This window comes from Martes martes (assembly GCF_963455335.1).
Source record: "Martes martes genome assembly, chromosome: 13".
Taxonomy (NCBI): Eukaryota; Metazoa; Chordata; class Mammalia; order Carnivora; family Mustelidae; genus Martes; species Martes martes.
Genome location: NC_137901.1, coordinates 27430821 through 27448758, shown reverse-complemented (window position 1 = coordinate 27448758; position 17938 = coordinate 27430821). Strand labels below are relative to the sequence as shown.

The following is a 17938-nucleotide window of genomic DNA, read 5'->3' as shown; positions in this document are numbered from 1 at the left end:
ATCCCAGATTCCTAGAATCTAGCCCTGTGTCCAGCTCCTTGTTCAGCGGGGAGCCTGCTTCTCCCTCTCCCTCTGCTGCTCCTCCTGCTTGTGCTCGCTCTTCGCACCCATGCGCACGCTCCCTTTCTGCCAGTAAATAAAATCTTTAAAAAAACAGTAAAATAAAACGGAAAGGATGAAGAAAAAAAACACCTTCCTATACCGACACTAACTTTGGGACAGAACTTCCCCACCCATACACACACAGAATTTTTGCCATACTGAGATTTTTATGATATGCACAGAATTGTTTGGGGGGGGGAGGAATATTGGATGTCTTATCTAGTTTACAGCCAAAACCTTAATTTGGGTGGAGCATATGAACATCGGGAATAAAAGGATCATGTCCTAAAATACAGCTTGCAAATGTATGGTCAGCAATCCCTTCTCTAATATTCTCTTCCACTTTCAAGGTGCGTATCCTTCTCCTTATGGGTAAGAGTAGGCTAACAGAAAAAAAATATTGGCTTGTAAAAGCAGAAAGGTTGGAAGGGTATTTTGTGAAATTAGTAGTGATGAAAGTGGACAAAGGACATAAAGATAACTTTCCCCCCCATACTCAGGGGCTGTACCAACTTAATTGAAATTTGGTTACTGAGCAGAGACACATTTGACTAAAAAAAATAAGCCATACAATATGGTATTGGCTGGTTAGTAAAATTCTTTTGAAAAAAAATTTCATCATAAAGAAATTTCTGACTTAGAAGAAAGATATTTAGTGCTAAGAGTGATCCACAATTTGATATTAAAGCACATATATCACACCATTGAGCTCATGGGTTACCTTTCCTGATGTTTCACAGTATACTACAGGAGGCTGCAGGCAGCAGTGTGGTCTAACCAGCCTTCAGAGAAAACAGTCAGAGCCAGAACATTATGATCAGACTCTAGCTCTACTACTTAATCTTGGTCAAGTCATTTAATCCGTGTGTGCTTGGTTTTTAATGTGAAAATAGGTAGAATAATGTGTTCATCTATTTTTCCAGGGTACTTGTAAGAATGAAACTATAACAGGAAAACAAAGAGAACTATACATTGCAGTCTATAGAGAACCTCTTGTAGTTAACACTACCGTGATGGAGGGAGAACTTTAGGGAAGGCAAGAAATGAATGAAGAATGGCTGAGTGTCAGTGACAGGGCCAGCAGCTGGATGCCATCAACTGTTTTGTTTTGTTTTTTTTTTCTTTAAGTTTTATTTATTTAAGTAATCTCTACACCCCAAGAGGGACTTGAACTCACAACCCAGATAATAGGTCCCACTCTTCTGATTGAGCTAGGCAGGCACTCCAACTGTCAACTATTTTAAAACAGTCTCCAGCACATGTAGCTCTTTGATAGTGGAGACTAAAGGATAAGGTAAGACTGCTGCAGCTCATATTGCTAGGGTAAAAATAAAAATTTCAAGTCAGTGCACTCATTGTGGAAGAAACAAATATCTGCTATCCAAAAAAACAAGTTTCAGATATATTTTTTAAGACAAGTGGTTCAAGTCAGAAATAAAAATATAAGGAAAAAAAAAAAAACAGCCTCTTCTGGACGGTTGTCCTTCTCATCTAGGAAAAGACACCAAGGAGAGCAGAAAGAGCCGCAAGGCGGCAAGCTCACGGCATTGGAGCCTTGGACCAGCCTTGCCCAAGGTCGCGGATTCCTACAGTCCTAGTAAAAACTACAACTCCCAGAAATCCCGGGCCCAGAAAGGGGGAGGAACCAACGGTGTGTGGGCGGGGCCTTCAGGGCGAGCTGTGAACTTCTCCCGCGACGAACTCCTCGAGAAGTGGCGGGAGCGGCGGCTATGGAAGCACAGGAAGAGAAAGAGGCGCAGGTGATGGGGCGGGTTCGGGGATTTGTGGCCTTCTGGAGACCGCATCTTTGACACACTCTCCCCGTCCACGGATTTGCTAGGCGCACCTTGTTTACTTTTTTCCTCCCCCTACTCTGCCGGTCCATCTTTAGACCCACGTTTACGATCTGCGAGCCCCACAGTGCTTAGACCCCTGGGAAAGGGCGTTTCCTTTCCTTTCTCGGGCTCTCCTTCCTTGGGCTCAGACATGGAAAGCGGTTGAGGAGCCCCTGGGTACGAGATGCCTCTCAGCAGACTGGAGTGGGACTTGCGAATTCAAAGCCACTTTCCAGCCAAGCTTCACCGTTCACCGCTGCTTCCTAGCCGGATTTTCACACCTGACCGGCTTCCTTATTCTGCATCCCTACTCTCGGAGCCTCTGGGTACCGCGGGGCTTTTGGCGTGTTGAGAAAAACTCTTTTTTCAAACTTTGCACGTATATAATGCTTTGGCATTTTCATACTGAGCTTAAAATCATTCGAGTGATGCAAATTATTATCCTTATATTGCTTTGTAGCTTTAGGAAAGGGTGGATCGTTTTCTGATCTTGTTCATTGGGCTTGCTCACTTGTTTCCTGACATCTGGTATCTTATCTCCGTAGAGACAAAGTATAATGCGAAGTCAGTGCATTGCCAGAATATTTCCAGAGAACGTTTTGTTTGCTTCTCATCACTTCTTTCTCATATTTGCTTCATGCTATTACAACAAACAAGGCTTATGATATTTATTTTTATTTTAATGGTTAGGTTGCTGCATGGTTGAAAAAAATATTTGGAGATCACCCCATTCCACAGTATGAGGTGAATGCTCGGACCACGGAGATTTTACATCACCTTTCAGAGCGCAACAGGATTCGGGACAGGGATGTCTCCTTGGTAGTAGAGGACTTGAAACAGAAAGCAAGTGAATATGAATCCGAAGGTGAGATTAATTACAGAATTTTGAATGAGATAACTCGAGGTAACTACATTTTATAACACTAAAGAATACAAAATTAATTTAGTGTAGACTGTTTGTTATTTTTGCTTTTGCCTCCCACTCTGTTATTATAGCAACTTAATAAGCCATTATTTCATTATAATGTGAATTTTACTGGTACTCTGGTACCAAATAGTAACCCCCAAAACACGTGTCTAAACTTAGCCTGACATACAGGCTTTTGGTTTTTCACTTACATATCTTCTTGATCTGTTTCCTGTCTCCATGCTTTAGTTTAATGAGCCATCAGGACATGCGAGGTGGCAGCCATGAACTGCAAGACGTGAACAAATCATGTCATCACTATGTGTTCATGGGATTGCACTAGGATTTTTTGCTGTGCATATGTGTCTTGAGAAAGTGCATTCAAGACACCTGTTGTTTTTGTAATACAAACTACACACAAAAGAATTGACAAAAACCTTTCTATGCATTGGAATATACAAAAGAGGAAAAAAGTGAGACCTACGGTTGCCCTGTATTTAATGTGTGTGGCCTGTGTTACATGCAATGTTTTGAATATAGTACAATTTGTATTTTAATTCTACTGCATATGGGCTTTTTTCCAATTTTCTTTTAAAAATTAATATAGACTCAGTATAATCTCTTCCAGTCCCGTCCGTGTTGCTACAAAAGTTGGGTTATGCTGAGTGAAATAAGTCACGCAGAGAGAGCCAATTATCATATGGTTTCACTTATTTGTGGAGCATGACAAATAACATGGAGGACATGGGGAGATGGAGAGGAGAAGGGAGTTGAGGGAAATTGGAAGGGGAGGAGAACCATGAGAGACTATGGACACTGAAAAACAACTTGAGGGTTTTGAAGGGCCGGGGGATGCGAGGTTGGGGGAACCAGGTGGTGGGTATTGGGGGAGGGCACGTATTACATGGAACACTGGGTGTGGTGCAAAAACAATGAATACTGTTACACTGAAAAGAAATTTTAAAAAAATTAATATACAGCAAAATTGACTTTTTGTTTTGGTTCACTACTTTTAGCATATAATATTTCTACGATGCAGCAATACTTTATATACATGTTATTTTATGCAGTTGCTTTTTTTTTTAAAGTTTTGTTTATTTATTTGACAGAGATCAAAGTAGGCAGAGAGGCAGGCAGAGAGAGAGAGGGGGGAAGCAGGCTCCCCTCTGAGAGAGAGCCCGATGCGGGTCTTGATTCCAGGACCTGAGATCATGACCTGAGCCGAAAGCAGAGGCTTAACCCACTGAGCCACCCAGGCGCCCTGCAATTGCTTTTTAAATCAGGAGAAAAAATATGCGTGTATGCTCTTACAATTCTGTAGCCACCTTTCCTGATAGTCATTGTTTTTTGTGTGTACATTTGAATTATTGTTTGGTGTCACTTGCTTTTAGCCCACAGAACTTCCTTTAGAATTTCTTCTAAGTCAGGACTGCTAACAACAAATTCTCTGCTTTTGTCTATCTGGGAGTCTTTACTTTGCATTCACTTTTGAAAGATAGTTTTGCTAAATGTAGGATTCTTCATTGATAGTTTTTCTCTTGGACACTTTGAATATATTACCCCATTGCTTTCTGGCCTCTATTGTTTCTGCCGAGAAGTCAACTATTAATCTTATTGGGGTTTTCTTGTAAATAACAAATCCTTTTTCTTTTGCTGTTCTCAAGATTGTCTCCTTATCTTTTCCTTCAACATTTTTATTTTGATATGCATGTTTGTGGATCTCTTTGCATTTATTCCACTTGGGTTTGTTGAGTTGTTGAGTTTTTTGTTGAGTTATTTCTTGGATGTATAGATTATTGTTTTTCAATGAATATGGTAAGTTTTCAGGCATTATTTCTTTGACTGTTCTTTTTCTGTTTCTTTCTTCTGCACTTCCATTGTACATATGTTGGTGTGCCTAATGGTGTTCCTCATTTTTCTGAGGTTCTCTCTCTCTCCCTCTCTCTTTTTTTTTTTTTTTACTTTTTCCTTCTCTGTTCTTCAGCTTCCATAGTTTCTATTGCTTTAATTTTAAGTTCACTTATGTATTCTGCTACTTCAAATCTATTGTTCATTTTCTTTAGTCAACTTTAGTCATTGTACTCTGCAACTCTAGAATTTCCATTTAATTTTTTTTTTTTTTAGCAATTTCTATTTCTTCTTGATATTCTCTATTTGATGCAACATTGTCCTCATACCTTTTGTTACTTCTTTCCTCATGGTTTCCTTTGGTACTGTGAACTTGTTCGCATGGCCATTTTGAAGTCTTTTCTGATAAATCCAACATATGATCATTCTGATCATGCTTTCTATGCTTTTTACCATGGGTCATGCTTTCTTGTTTTGCATCCCTATGTATTTTTTATAGAAACGGGACATTTCAGATAATGTATTGTAGCAACTCTGAGTACAAGTCTCCCAACACCCCAGCCCCTCAAAACTTGTTGTCGGTGTTTTCTTGTTTGTTTAATGACTGACTGATTGTTTTAATGAAGTTTGTTTACCCTTGATGGTGTTAAGCCTGTGATGTTGGTCCTCAGGAAAGCACAGACTTAAGTACCCCACAGTCATTGTGGGGTGTCAGTGGTTTTGGAAGGACTGTCTTCCTCTCTTTCATGGACCACATCTAACTGTGAAGTTCTGCTAATTGACAGCTCGTTACTGTGTCCAGTAATGCTGTGGGACATAAGCTACAAGCTAATCCAATCAAATTCTGGCACCCTTAAAGGTATCAGAAGGCAGTGTTTGGTATTTGTTGTGACCTAAGGCTGGTTCCTCGAAAATGTCTTATTCTCTGCTTCTCCTGCGCAAACTAACTAGCCCACAGTTTATTTTTTTTTTTAAGATTTTATTTATTTATTTGACAGACAGAGACCACAAGTAGGCAGAGAGGCAGAGAGAGAGGGGGAAGCAGGCTCCCCGCTGAGCAGAGAGCCTGATGCGGGGCTTGATCCCAGGACCCTGAGATCATGACCTGAGCTGAAGGCAGAGGCTTTAACCCACTGAGCCACCCAGGCGCCCCCTAGCCCACAGTTTAACCTGTGTCTTGACTCTTCTCCTATTGCTTTTTACTATAACTTCCACAGTTCTTGAGAGTTTCTTTAGGCTTGGACTTCTCCAGGCTCTGTTGCAAATGAATACAGCTCCTTCGGGAAGATACTGGGAATTACGTCTTCTGTATCTTGCTTCTTCCTCTGCCCAGAAATCTCTGAGCCACTATCTGGAGTTGGAGGTAGAGACAATAGCAAACTTTTCTCTGAGTGGCCCTGCCAGGGTAGATGCTGAATGCTTGGTGGACAGGGAGTACAGCAGCCTTAGGTCCTCTTGACTTTCCTTTCCTGGTGTGGAATCACTACCTCATGAGCTGGTAAAAGGGCCGGTGGGGTAGGGTAGAAGCTCACCCAAGGCGGAGGTTCTATTCCAAAAACAGTGGCTGGGTGGAAGAAGAGAGCCCACACCTTTGAGACACATTTACCTGGGACTCAGTCTCAGCAACAGATAGCTGATGGCAGGATGAGGAACGCTGAAATTCAGTTCTTCCTGGACGGAAAGCCCTCTGGCTGGGAGCAGGGGACATGGAGATCCCTGTGTTCTTAGCTACAATAGTCTGGAGTGGAGTCTCCATCTCACTGAACTGGGAGGGAGAAAGAGGGGGTGGTCTTGGTTTAAATACCTCAACTCTCACCTTCCTCACGGAATTTTCACGGATTTTCTAGAATAGATGTTTCTTTATTTGCTGTTTGTCCTTAGAACATTTTCCCAGGCTTTAAATCATTGTGTTTTGCTTCTGGTTTTTGTTGTTGTTGTTGTTTTTACATGGTTGGGTTTCTTGTTTTATTTTTTACAATTTTCGCCTGTTTCACGGTGGGGGCTGGTATGTAGCTCTCATTGCACTGTTAGGCTAGAAGTCTTAATCCTGGTCTACTGATTTTTGACAAAGGTAACAAGACAATTCAGTGGAGGAGAAAATAGGCTTTTCAATGACTAGTGCTGGGATAACTGGATTGTCACATGTATAAGAATGAAGTTGGACCCCGCTTAATTAATTAATTCTATGCAAGAATTAATTCCAAATGAGTTAAAAATCTAAGCATGAGAGCTGAACCTAAGACTCAGAAGACAACATCAGTGTATATGTTTATGACCTTGAATTTAGCAGTGGTTTCTTAACTATCATTCCCCTAAGCACAAGCAACAAAAGAAAAAGTAAATAAATTGGACATCATCAAAGTTAAAAACTTTTGTTCTCAAAGGAAACATCAAGTAAATGAAAAGATAGCCCACAGAATGGGAGAAAACATTTTCAAGTCATATCTGATAAGGGTTTGTGTTTATAACATATAAAGAGCTCCTACAACTCAATAATAAAGAGATAAATAACTTGATAAAAAAATGGGAATGTGAATATACATTTCTCCCAAACAGTTATAAAAATGGCCAAGAAGCATTATTAGACATCAGGGAAATGCAAATGAAAACCACAATTCCATTTCATACCTACAAGGAGGTCTATAGTAAAAAAGATCTTGGGTTATCATTTTATTGATCATTACTAAGTTCTGTGAGTGACCTTGATACAAAAAATAATAATAATCATCATCTTAATAATAACTGTTGGTGAAAATATGGAGAAATTGAAGGTGGGATTATAAAATCATATGGTTGCTTTGGAAAACAGTCTGGTAATTCCTCAAATGGTTAAATATAGTTACCATATGACTAGCAGTTCTACTCCTAGGTATATTCCCAAACATTAAATGAGTAAAGACAGAATGTAGGTTAGTGGTTCCTAGGGCTTCATGGGTTAGGGAATTGGAATATGATGATTAAGAAATGTGGGATATGTTTGGGGGTGATGAGAATGTTCTAAAATTTATTGTATTGGTGGGTGTACAACACTGTGAATGTTACTAAAAGTCATCAAATTGTATACTTTAGGTGGGTGGATTATATGATATGTGTAAAGATTTCAATAAAGCTATTAAAAATTAAAATAAAAGAAACATCTTAGTCACCATAGAACTTTCCTATCTTTTCAGCCAAGCATCTTCAGAGCCTTCTCATGGAGAGTGTGAATTTTTCCCCTGCCAATCTGTCTAGCACTGGTTCTAGGTACCTGAATGCTTTGGCTGACAGTGCGGTGGCCCTTGAAATAAAGGATACCTCACTAGCTAGGTAATTCTTTTGACAATTTCAATTTCTGTAATCATATATACTTTAATGTCTTGACCTAAGGATTTTTTTGTTTCTCTGGGTAATTCTGTAGAGGAAATTAACAATAAATGCAAAAACACTGAATTTACTTAATTCCTCCTTATCATTGCCAGTGAACATGTTTAATTAATTCAGATAAACTTGGTGTTGTTTAAATTTTCTTCTTCTAAGATTAGGTTTGTGAAGGTTGGTACACATGTATATTTGGAAAGGGATTAGGTATCACTTACATTGCTCCCTGTGAACAATAAGAAAAGCAGTAGGCTAAATTATCTGATTGAGCATAGTGAATTTTGGTCATGTCCCCTATACTGGGTAGAGCAGGTTAAGGACCTTTATTCTTTGTGATAGGCATCCCACCTATATAATGATATTCTTTCCAACAACCCTAGTAGGAATCTGAAGCTCAGCAGAGGTGTGTTAAATAACTTGTCCAAGCTGGTAAATGGCAGAACTGGGATTCCAACCCAGCTTGACACCAAAGTCTGTATGATTACTATTGGTGGCCATGTCTTAGCTAGGACGACCACTATAAGTTGTAATCAGAGAGCTGTTTAACTATTCTACTTAATTGCCTGTATGAGGACTTGGAATTAATATATATGCTCAGAGAGTAGTGTTTCAAGTATAAGAATATAAGACTGTATTACAGCAGAAATTTAAACTTGAATGAAGTCAATTTAGCAGACACCAAATACCAGTTATATGCTAGGCATATAAATATAGCCATATACATGCACGCATATAGACAGATGGATAGATATAGATAGATAGATGTGTATACACACACACACACACACACACACACACACAGAGGCACTGGGGAAGCATAGGCTAATAACTGTCAGCAAGGAGAGCCTCTGCTCATGGTCAAATAAGGGAGATGGGTATGTAAAACTATAGCATAGTTTGACATCTGTAACAATACAAGAATGTACCAGCTGTAGCTAAGTAGCACAGAGAAAGGGGTACTGAGTTCCAGAATGGAAGTAAATCTTATTTGAGTTTTGAAAAACAAACGGAAATTTGCCTGAAGAAGGGCTTTTCAGGCAATTGGAACAGCATATTAAAAAAATGCATAGAGAAAAAAATGCATGGAGGTATGAAAAAGTGTGATGACAGAAAAATCCACATAGAGATAAAGTCATCGTTAGAAATGAGGAATAATTGTCATTATTGTCCTTAATGTCCATTTATGTGATCAGATTCTTTTTTTTAGTTTTATCCCTGCAGTGAATGACTTGACCTCTGATCTCTTCCGTACCAAATCCAAAAATGAAGAAATCAAGCTTGAACTGGCAAAACTTGAAAAAAATCTAACTGCAACTTTAGTGTTAGAAAAATGTCTACGAGAGTAAGTAATTGAGTTGGAAGCTGTGACAGTGTTTATTATAAAAGCCATGACAGGGTATTATCAGATTTAGTTTGGGCGGCAGATATGATTTAAAACAACACATTAGGAACTGGGGTCCATAAATGGTTTTCTAAGTAGAAAATGACTTGGATGTAGATAGGGGTTGGTTGGATACAGACTTTCACCTTTTGCTTCATACAATTTTTTACCTCTTTTACAAATGGCCTAGTTTTTGTTTGTTTTGAGATTTCTTTACTTGAGAGTGAGAGAATGTGAGCAAGGGTGGAACAGAGGGAGAGGGAGAAAGAATCTTAAGCAGACACCCCACTGAGCACAGAGCCCCATGCAGGGCTTATTCCATCCACCCAGATCATGACCTCAGCGGAAGTGAAAGGTCGATGCTTAACTGACTACGTCACCCAGGTGCCCTGACAAATAGCCTAGGTTTTATAATTTGGGGAATTCTACATGAATTTCTTTTTATTTATAAGTTATGGTGCAACATAAATCACATTATAATTTGTTGCTCATTCTTTTTTTTTTTTTTTAAAGATTTTATTTATTTGACAGAGATCACAAGTAGGCAGAAAGGCAGGCAGAGAGGGAGGGGGGAAGCAGGCTCTCCGCAGAGCAGAGAGCCCGATGTGGGGCTCGATCCCAGGACCCTGAGACCATGACCTGAGCCGAAGGCAGAGGCTTAACCCACTGAGCCACCCAGGTGCCCCTTTTTTGCCCATTCTTATTAGACCTCTGGTGTCCCTCCTTTTTTTTTTTAAATTTTTTTTTTAAGATTTTATTTATTTATTTGACAGAGATCACAAGTAGGCAGAGAGGCAGGCAGAGAGAGAGGGAGGAAGCAGGCTCCCTGCCAAGCAGAGAGCCCAATGCGAGGCTCTATCTCAGGACCCTGAGATTGTGACCTGAGCCGAAGGCAGAGGCTTTAACCCACTGAGCCATCCAAGCACCCCTATTTATTTAGTTTAGAGAGAGAGAGTGTGTGTGTGTGTGCGTGTGCAAGTAGGGAATGAGGGGCAGGGAGAGTTATAGAGAGAGAATCTCAAGCAGACTCCTCGCTGAGCACAGAGCCTGTCTCAGGGCTTGATCTCACAACCCTAAGATCATGACCCCAGCTGAAATCAAGAGTCAGACACTTAATCAACTGATCCACCCAGGCACCCCTAGAGCTCTGATATCCCTCTTGCTGCTCTGGACCTTCTTTAGGTCCCTGTTGCCCCAGAGATTAGATGCTCTGGATCAGGAATGTGGATATGCACAAGTAATTTGGTGGTGTGTAAATTTCCTTAACAAATAATGAGTATGTAGATGCAAGGCACTCTATCATGTCACATTTAGGAAAGGACTTTGGGACCTCCATAATTCAAGTTGGCTTGGATATATTAAATCATTTCTTTAAGCAGCAGTTTTACTTTCTCCAAGAATAATCGACCAGATTAATCTTAAAATTACTTAGTATTCCTTGAGAAAAATTCCAGGTGGCAGCGTGGTGGAGAAGATGACCTGGAAGAAAACATGGTTGCTAGTCTGCGATATAAAGTATATGGTAGAGGGGCACCTGGGTGGCTCAGTTGTTAAGCATCTGCCTTCGGCTCGGGTTGTGATCCCAGGGTCCTGGGATTGAGCCCCACATCAGGCTCCGTGCTCAGCAGGAAGCCTGCTTCTCCCTTTCTCATTCCCCCACTCCCCCTGCTTGTATTCCTTCTCTCACTGTCTCTCTGTTAAGTAAATAAATAAAATATTTAAAAAGAAAGAAAGAATATGGTAGAAAATCCAGCAAGTATATTACCAACTTTTAGCTAATCCAGAGTCAAATCCCAAAAGTAGTAGCTTCTTTTTTAAAATTCCACTGAGGAGAAGAGAATGTTTTCAACCTTACTTTTTAAAGGGATCTAAAGAAGGCTGAGTTTCATCTGTCTACGGAAAGGGCCAAAGTTGACAATCGTCTTCAGAACATGGACTTCCTCAAAGCAAAGTCGGAGGAGTTCAGATTCGGAATCAGAACTGCAGAGGTTTGTACAAAGGACTAAATATATTTAGTTCTTTTTTTTTTTTTTAAAGATTTTACTTATCCATTTGAGAGAGAGAGAGCATGAGAAAGGGGAGGGTCAGAGGGTGAAGCAGACTTGGTGCCGAGTGGGGAGCCCAATGGGAGGCTTAATCCTGGGACCCCGGGATCATGACCTGAGCTGAAGGCAGATGCTTAACTGACTGATTCACCCAGGTACCTCTATTTAATTCTTTTCAAACTTCTTGTTGACCTTCATCCTCACAACTAGGCAATATTATTCCTACCTTTTCCAGATAAGGGAATTATGGAGAAGATGGGTAACTTGCCCAAAGTCACGTAGTTGCTTAGCCGCAGATCCAGATTCAAGTGCAGGCAGCCAGGCCCCAGAGCCCAGAATCTTAGCCGTGCACCCATCTTGTGGCAGCTCTGTGACTGTTTGAAGTGATCCAGACGCTGCCTAAAAGTGCTTAGATGCATGTGTGGTTTTCCATCTATGACTTGTAGCTTCTTGTTACTATGATGTATGTTGAAAATACGTTCATGATGGTCACTTTCAAAATACTGGGGTTTTTTGTTTGTTTGTTTGTTTTAAAGATTTTATTTATTTATTTGACAGACAGAGATCACAAGTAGGCAGAGAGACAGGCAGAGAGAGAGGAAGGGAAGCAGTTTTTAACCCAACTCCCTTTTTTGGAATTATAGGAGCAGCTTTCATCCAGAGGCATGGATGCTTCTCTGTCTCATCAGTCCCTAGTAGCACTTTCAGAGGTGAGCTCATTGTAACCCAGTTTAGCTCTCTTTAAAATCTTAGTGCACAATCTGCTATTTCATTTGTTTCTTGGTACAGAGCTTTGTTCACTATTGACCTGTTTTTCTTTACTTCTGTAGTTTATGTTCACCAGCATTTATACCTTTATTCCTTGGTTAGCTGTAACTATCCTCACATTTGTTTGGTTTCCTTTATTTATTACTATATGCTAGAAACTCTTTGCTAGAGTCGGTTTTATGTTATTGATTTGTTTATAACATATATTTATTGAGGGATTATATTCTAACTATCTAGGTCCTCTTCTTCTCTTTCCATTTACAGTAAAAATGCAGGCCTGAAAACTCCTATAGGATGCAATGCTAGGTTTTTAGGTTGTATAAGTGTCTCATTTATTTTTGTGGGAAGAGGGAGAAAGAGACGGTTTTATTTTGTTATTATTTTATTCTTTTTTTAAAGATTTATTTATCAGAGAGAGAGGGAGAAAGAGAGAGCATGAACAGGGGGAGCAGCAGGCAGAGGGAGAAGCACGTTCCCTCTGAGCAAGGAGCCTGATGTGGGACTCGATCCCAGGACCCTGGTATCACGACGTGAGCCAAAGGCAGACGATTAACGGACTGAGCCACCCGCGCATCCCAATTATTATTTTATTCTTGTGATTTTTTACACTTTGATTTTTGGAATCTAAAGTTGACAATTCATCAATATGTATTTGAGATCCTAACTGCTCCCTTACATTCCGATTCCTGTTCTCCTAGACAGCATACTTCGATCCTATTCTCTTTTTTTAAAGATTGTATTTATTTATTTGAGGGAGAGAGAGGAGAGAGGGCATGAGCAGGACCAGTACAGAGAGGGAGGGAGAGAGAGAAGGACAAGCAGAGCTCACTGAGTGCGGAGCCTGGTGTGGGCTCCATCCCAGGACTCTGAGATCGTGACCTGAGCCAAAACTAAGAGTTTATGCTTAACCAATTGAGCCACCCAGGCACCCCTATTCTCTTATTTATTTATTTATTTACTTATGTTTTTCTATTCTCTCTCTTTTTTTTTTTTTAAGATTTATTTATTTATTTATTTGACAGACAGAGATCACAAGTAGGCAGAGAGGCAGGCAGAGAGAGAGGAAGGGAAGCAGGCTCCCTGCTGAGCAGAGAGCCCGACGCTGGGCTCAATCCCAGGACCCTGCGACCATGACCCAAGCTAAAGGCAGAGGCTTTAACCCACTGAGCCACCCAGGCGCCCCTTCTATTCTCTTTTTTAAAAGATTTTATTTTTAAGTAGTCCCTACATCCAATGTGGGACTTGAACTTACAACCCTAAAATAAAGAGTCACGTGCTCCATGGACCAAGCCAGCCAGACACACTGCTTGAATCCTATTTTTAGTAAATGGGAGAATAACTTTTCTCTTTTAAGCATCTTATAGGGATTGATTCCATTGGAAGTAAGTTTGTTATTCATATATCTTTGAACCTCATTTGGCCTATAGGTACAATTAGATACATTATTTAGAATATCTTAATGTTAATGCTTTATTATGTTTTATTTCAGAAATGAGCAGTGTTTAGTTGCATTATGAATATCTCTATCACTCTGTGACTCTTGTGTTTTTTCCACCCCCAGAAATTGGCAGAACTAAAACGACAGACTATACCTTTGAAGAAAAAATTGGAGTCCTATTTGGATTTAATGCCGGTAATTATTTTTATGAATTTTTAAAAAAGTAATCTCCAGCTTTCCCCAAGAGTACTAAATGATCATGAAAATACTAGGTCCATGTTTAAGGATTTAAAGTCTGCTAAATTTCAGTATCGTATGTAAACTGGATACACTTCTGTAAGGTTTTTGCCTTTTGAAAAAGACTGGTGCACTTTTTCTTCTTGAGCTCTGGGTGATGCAATATAACGTCTTCTTGTTTTATTTTTCTTTAAAAGAACCCGTCCCTTGCTCAGGTGAAAATTGAAGAAGCAAAGAGGGAATTAGTAAGTAGTTCCATTTTTCTTCTTCTAATTTTTTAAAAAGAAAGAAAAAACTGCTTATATAACTAAAACTCCCTTCATTCTTCTTCTTTCCTTCCCACTCAGAGGTAAATGACAGTTCCAAAGTTGCTATGTGTCATTACCATGCTCTTTTTATTTATTTTTTAAAAAGATTTTATTTATTTATTTGACAGACAGAGATCACAAGTAGGCAGAGAGGCAGGCAGAGAGGGTGGGGGGGAAGTGGCTCCCCGCTGAGCAGAGAGCCTGATGCAGAGCTTGTTCCCAAGACCCTGAGATCGTGACCTGAGCTGAAGGCAGAGGCTTAAACCACTGAGCCACCCAGGCACACCATTACCATGCTTTTTTTTTTTTTTTAAAGATTTTATTTATTTATTTGACAGACAGAGATTACAAGTAAGCAAGAGAGGCAGGCAGAGAGAGGAGGAAGCAGGCTCTCCGCGGAGCAGAGAGCCCGATGCGGGTCTTGATCCCAGGACACTGGGATCATGACCTGAGCCGAAAACAGAGGCTTTAATCCACTGAGCCACCCAGGTGCCCCTTACCATGCTTTTTTAAAGAAAAATTTTTTGTTTGTTTGTTTTTTGACTCAGCTCAGCACCCAATATGGGCCTTGAACTCATGACCCTGAGATCAATAGTCACATGCTCTCCCAAATGAGCCAGCCAGACAGTCCACCATATATATATATTTTAAAGAGTTTATTTATTTATTTGACAGACAGAGATCACAAGTAGGCAGAGAAGCAGGCAGAGAGAGAGAGAGAGGAAGAAGCAGGCTCCTCACGGAGCAGAGAGCCCGATGCAGGGCTCGATCCCAGGACCCTGGGATCATGATCTGAGCCGAAGGCAGAGGCTTTAACCCACTGAGCCACCCAGGCGCGCCCCCCCACCACATATTTTTTAAATACTTTTTTGGGTGTGTATATATATTTCTTGCTATAAAAAATACATAGTGATTTTTTATCTCTTTTAAATTTTTGCATAGATTTTCCTGGCTGGAAAAGGGGGTGTCGAGAGACATAGAATATTCTAGGCAAAAGAATTAACAAAGGTATAAGAGCTAAAAAAAAAATGGAGGACTGGTCTAAGCTTTGACAAGTGATGCAGTCCAGCTGCTTAGGGGTATACAAGGATGATAGGGCTAAAGAAGATCAATTGGTTTATGATATAAAGATCTTAAATATAAAGAAGTTGAACTTTGGGGCACCTGGGTGGCTCAGTGGGTTAAAGCCTCTGCCTTCAGCTCAGGTCATGATCCCAGGGTCCTGGGATAGAGCCCCGCATTGGGCTCTCTGCTCAGCAGGGAGCCTGCTTCCCTTCCTCTCTCTCTGCCTGCCTCTCTGCCTGCTTGTGATCTCTGTCTGTCAAATAAATAAATAAAATCTTAAAAAAAAAAAAAAAAGAGGTTGAACTTTGAGGCTCTAGGGGACCACTGAACATTGCTATGTGTTTCTTTATTTTCTAAGCTAAAGAGAAATGTGATCAAAGCTATGTGGGTTGTTTTTTTTTAAGATTTATTTATTTATTTGTCAGAGAGAGAAAGATACACTAAGAGAGGAAACACAAGCAGGGGGAGTCGGAGAGGGAGAAGCCGGCTTCCTGCTGAGCAGAGAACCCGATGCAGGGCTTGATCCCAGAACCCTGTGATCATGACTTGAGCCTAAGGCAGACGCTTAATGACTGAGCCATCCAGGTGCCCAAAGCTATGCTTTTTGATTAGGACAGTTCTTTAGAAAGATTATTCTGGGGAAAAAAAGAAAAAAAGAAAAATTATTCTGGAATCAGTGTATAGGGGTAGATTGGAGGAGAGAGAAAGAAAATTGCAGAAACTGGTTGGCCTATTTTGACCAGGGGAGAAGTAATGAGAAAGTGGCAATGAGAGTAGGAAAGAGGTGATGCGAGAGAAGTTGTGGAAGTACTTTGCTCAAACAGTAGATGTTGGAAAAATGGGTCCATATATCTTTACACTGATTCAGTGACTCATCTCTCAAGAGTTTTTCCCCTCGAGATGTTTATTAGAATCAGGAGTCTGAAAACTTTTGGGGGTATGGAGGAGAAGGTGGAGATATAAAAGCAAAAAATGTCTAAAAGCATATTTAATATTTATAATGGTATTTTAAAAAAACTTTTTAAGATTTACTTATTTATTTTAGAGAGAGAACATGCCAGTCGGGAGAGGGAGAGGGAGTCTTATACAGATTCCATGCTGATTATGGAACCCAACGTGGGGCTCGATCCCACAAGCCTGAGATCATGACCTGAGTCAAAATCAAGAGTCAGACAACATAACTGACTGTGCCACCCAGGCACCCTTGAAATTCTGTTGTAATGTTTTTCTTTTTTGCTTCCTTTACTTTAAATAACACTAGAGCACCTGTTTTATGTTCTTATTTGTAGAATTTATGGTGTTTCTTTCTTCCTGTAGGATACCATTGAAGCCGAACTTACAAAGAAAGTAGACATGATGGAACTGTGACCAGAGTCAAGTAAGCTTCGTCTTCCCTAACAGAATACATTGACTAGGACTTGAAAGAATGTTTTCTCTTGGCCTTCCTTAATAAGTCAACTCCTTTGTTCTTAGATGAGATAATAATGTCACCGTTGATGAACAGTGGTTTCTGGTTATATATTGCATTTCTATGCCCAAATACATAGTTTTCATATTAAAAAGCATTGTGGGTTCTCTATGTTGCTGGCAGTTAACTGTCCCTCTCTGGGTCTCTTTGGTGAACATTACGACATTTGTCATGTCGTCGCTCATGAGGTTAGTTACTGCAGAGAAGAGTTCTGCAACTCAGTTATGTTTCTCCCACTCCTCCCTCCAGGGTTCTGCTGTCGTTCCTTCTGATCGGCTCACCTGCCTACCTCCAAATGTTAATATATGCAGGAATTTAGTTTATGAAAGGGATGACCTTTTAAATCAGTAGCGGAGAGATGGATAATTCAACACATGGTGCTAGATCCTTACTTCACACCTTATGTCAGGATAATCCCAAAGATCAAAGACTTAAATGTTAAAAAAAAAAAAAAAAGATAGTGAGAGGAACCATGAAGAAGCTTTAATGTTTTGACTCTTAAATAATCATAGAGTCAGTAAAATGGGTCCCCAACCCAGGAGCCATCGATGAAATGATAGAAATATTTGAAAATTTGGAAATATTAAAAATTCCTGTGTGGTAAAATCTTTAAGAAGTAAAAATCAAAGGACTTCACAAATACAGTGTAGGGAAAATTCACTGTGTTCACTGTGTTTCACTATGTTCACTATGTTCCTTTTTGTACTTTTTTTTCCTTTTTGTACTTTTAAAAATTTTGAACCATGTGATTAAGGAGCAATCAGTTAAAAAAAAGAAAAAAGAAGCTGTTAGTTTTGTTTTGCTTTGTTTTGTTTTTTTTGCCATCGGTTTTTTAAAGATCATCTAAATGGCCTTAAAAATTTCCCTCTCCTTTCCCACAAATATATGGAGATACAAAATACAAGAGACATTTGTATTTCCCTTTTTGGAAATAGTCCATACCACTTAGCCATTTAGGTATTGCAATTTGGTCTTTAGCTTAACAATATATAGAAGCTCCTTGTGTATTAGCTAAATTAATCTTTTGTGATTTGCACTGTAAATATTTTTTCAAGCTTGTCATTTGTCTTTGGACCTAATTCCAGTGTTTTTGGTAAGGCAGCTTCGTAGGTTGATTGTGGAAACGACCACAGTAATTCCTCTTGTCCCTGTATACTCATCCTTTATATTGTGATTTTG

General features: G+C 39.8%; 1 protein-coding gene across 2 annotated transcripts; it reads left to right on the top strand.

Annotated features, from left to right (window-relative positions):
- Nucleotides 1-1765: 1765 nt before the first annotated feature.
- HAUS1 (HAUS augmin like complex subunit 1) lies at nucleotides 1766-17525 on the top strand. Of its 2 annotated transcripts, XM_080821926.1 has the most exons (10): nucleotides 1766-1862; nucleotides 2628-2802; nucleotides 7863-7998; nucleotides 9257-9391; nucleotides 11295-11418; nucleotides 12120-12185; nucleotides 13805-13876; nucleotides 14116-14163; nucleotides 16609-16669; nucleotides 17009-17525. In XM_080821926.1, exons 1-9 carry the CDS (start codon nucleotides 1833-1835, stop codon nucleotides 16657-16659), a joined length of 837 nt encoding a protein of 278 aa, XP_080678052.1. In that variant the 5' UTR covers nucleotides 1766-1832; the 3' UTR covers nucleotides 16660-16669; nucleotides 17009-17525. The 2 variants fall into 2 exon arrangements, with proteins under 2 accessions (XP_080678052.1, XP_080678051.1); XM_080821925.1 differs by having other exon boundaries at nucleotides 16609-17525.
- The last annotated feature ends 413 nt before the right edge of the window (nucleotides 17526-17938 follow it).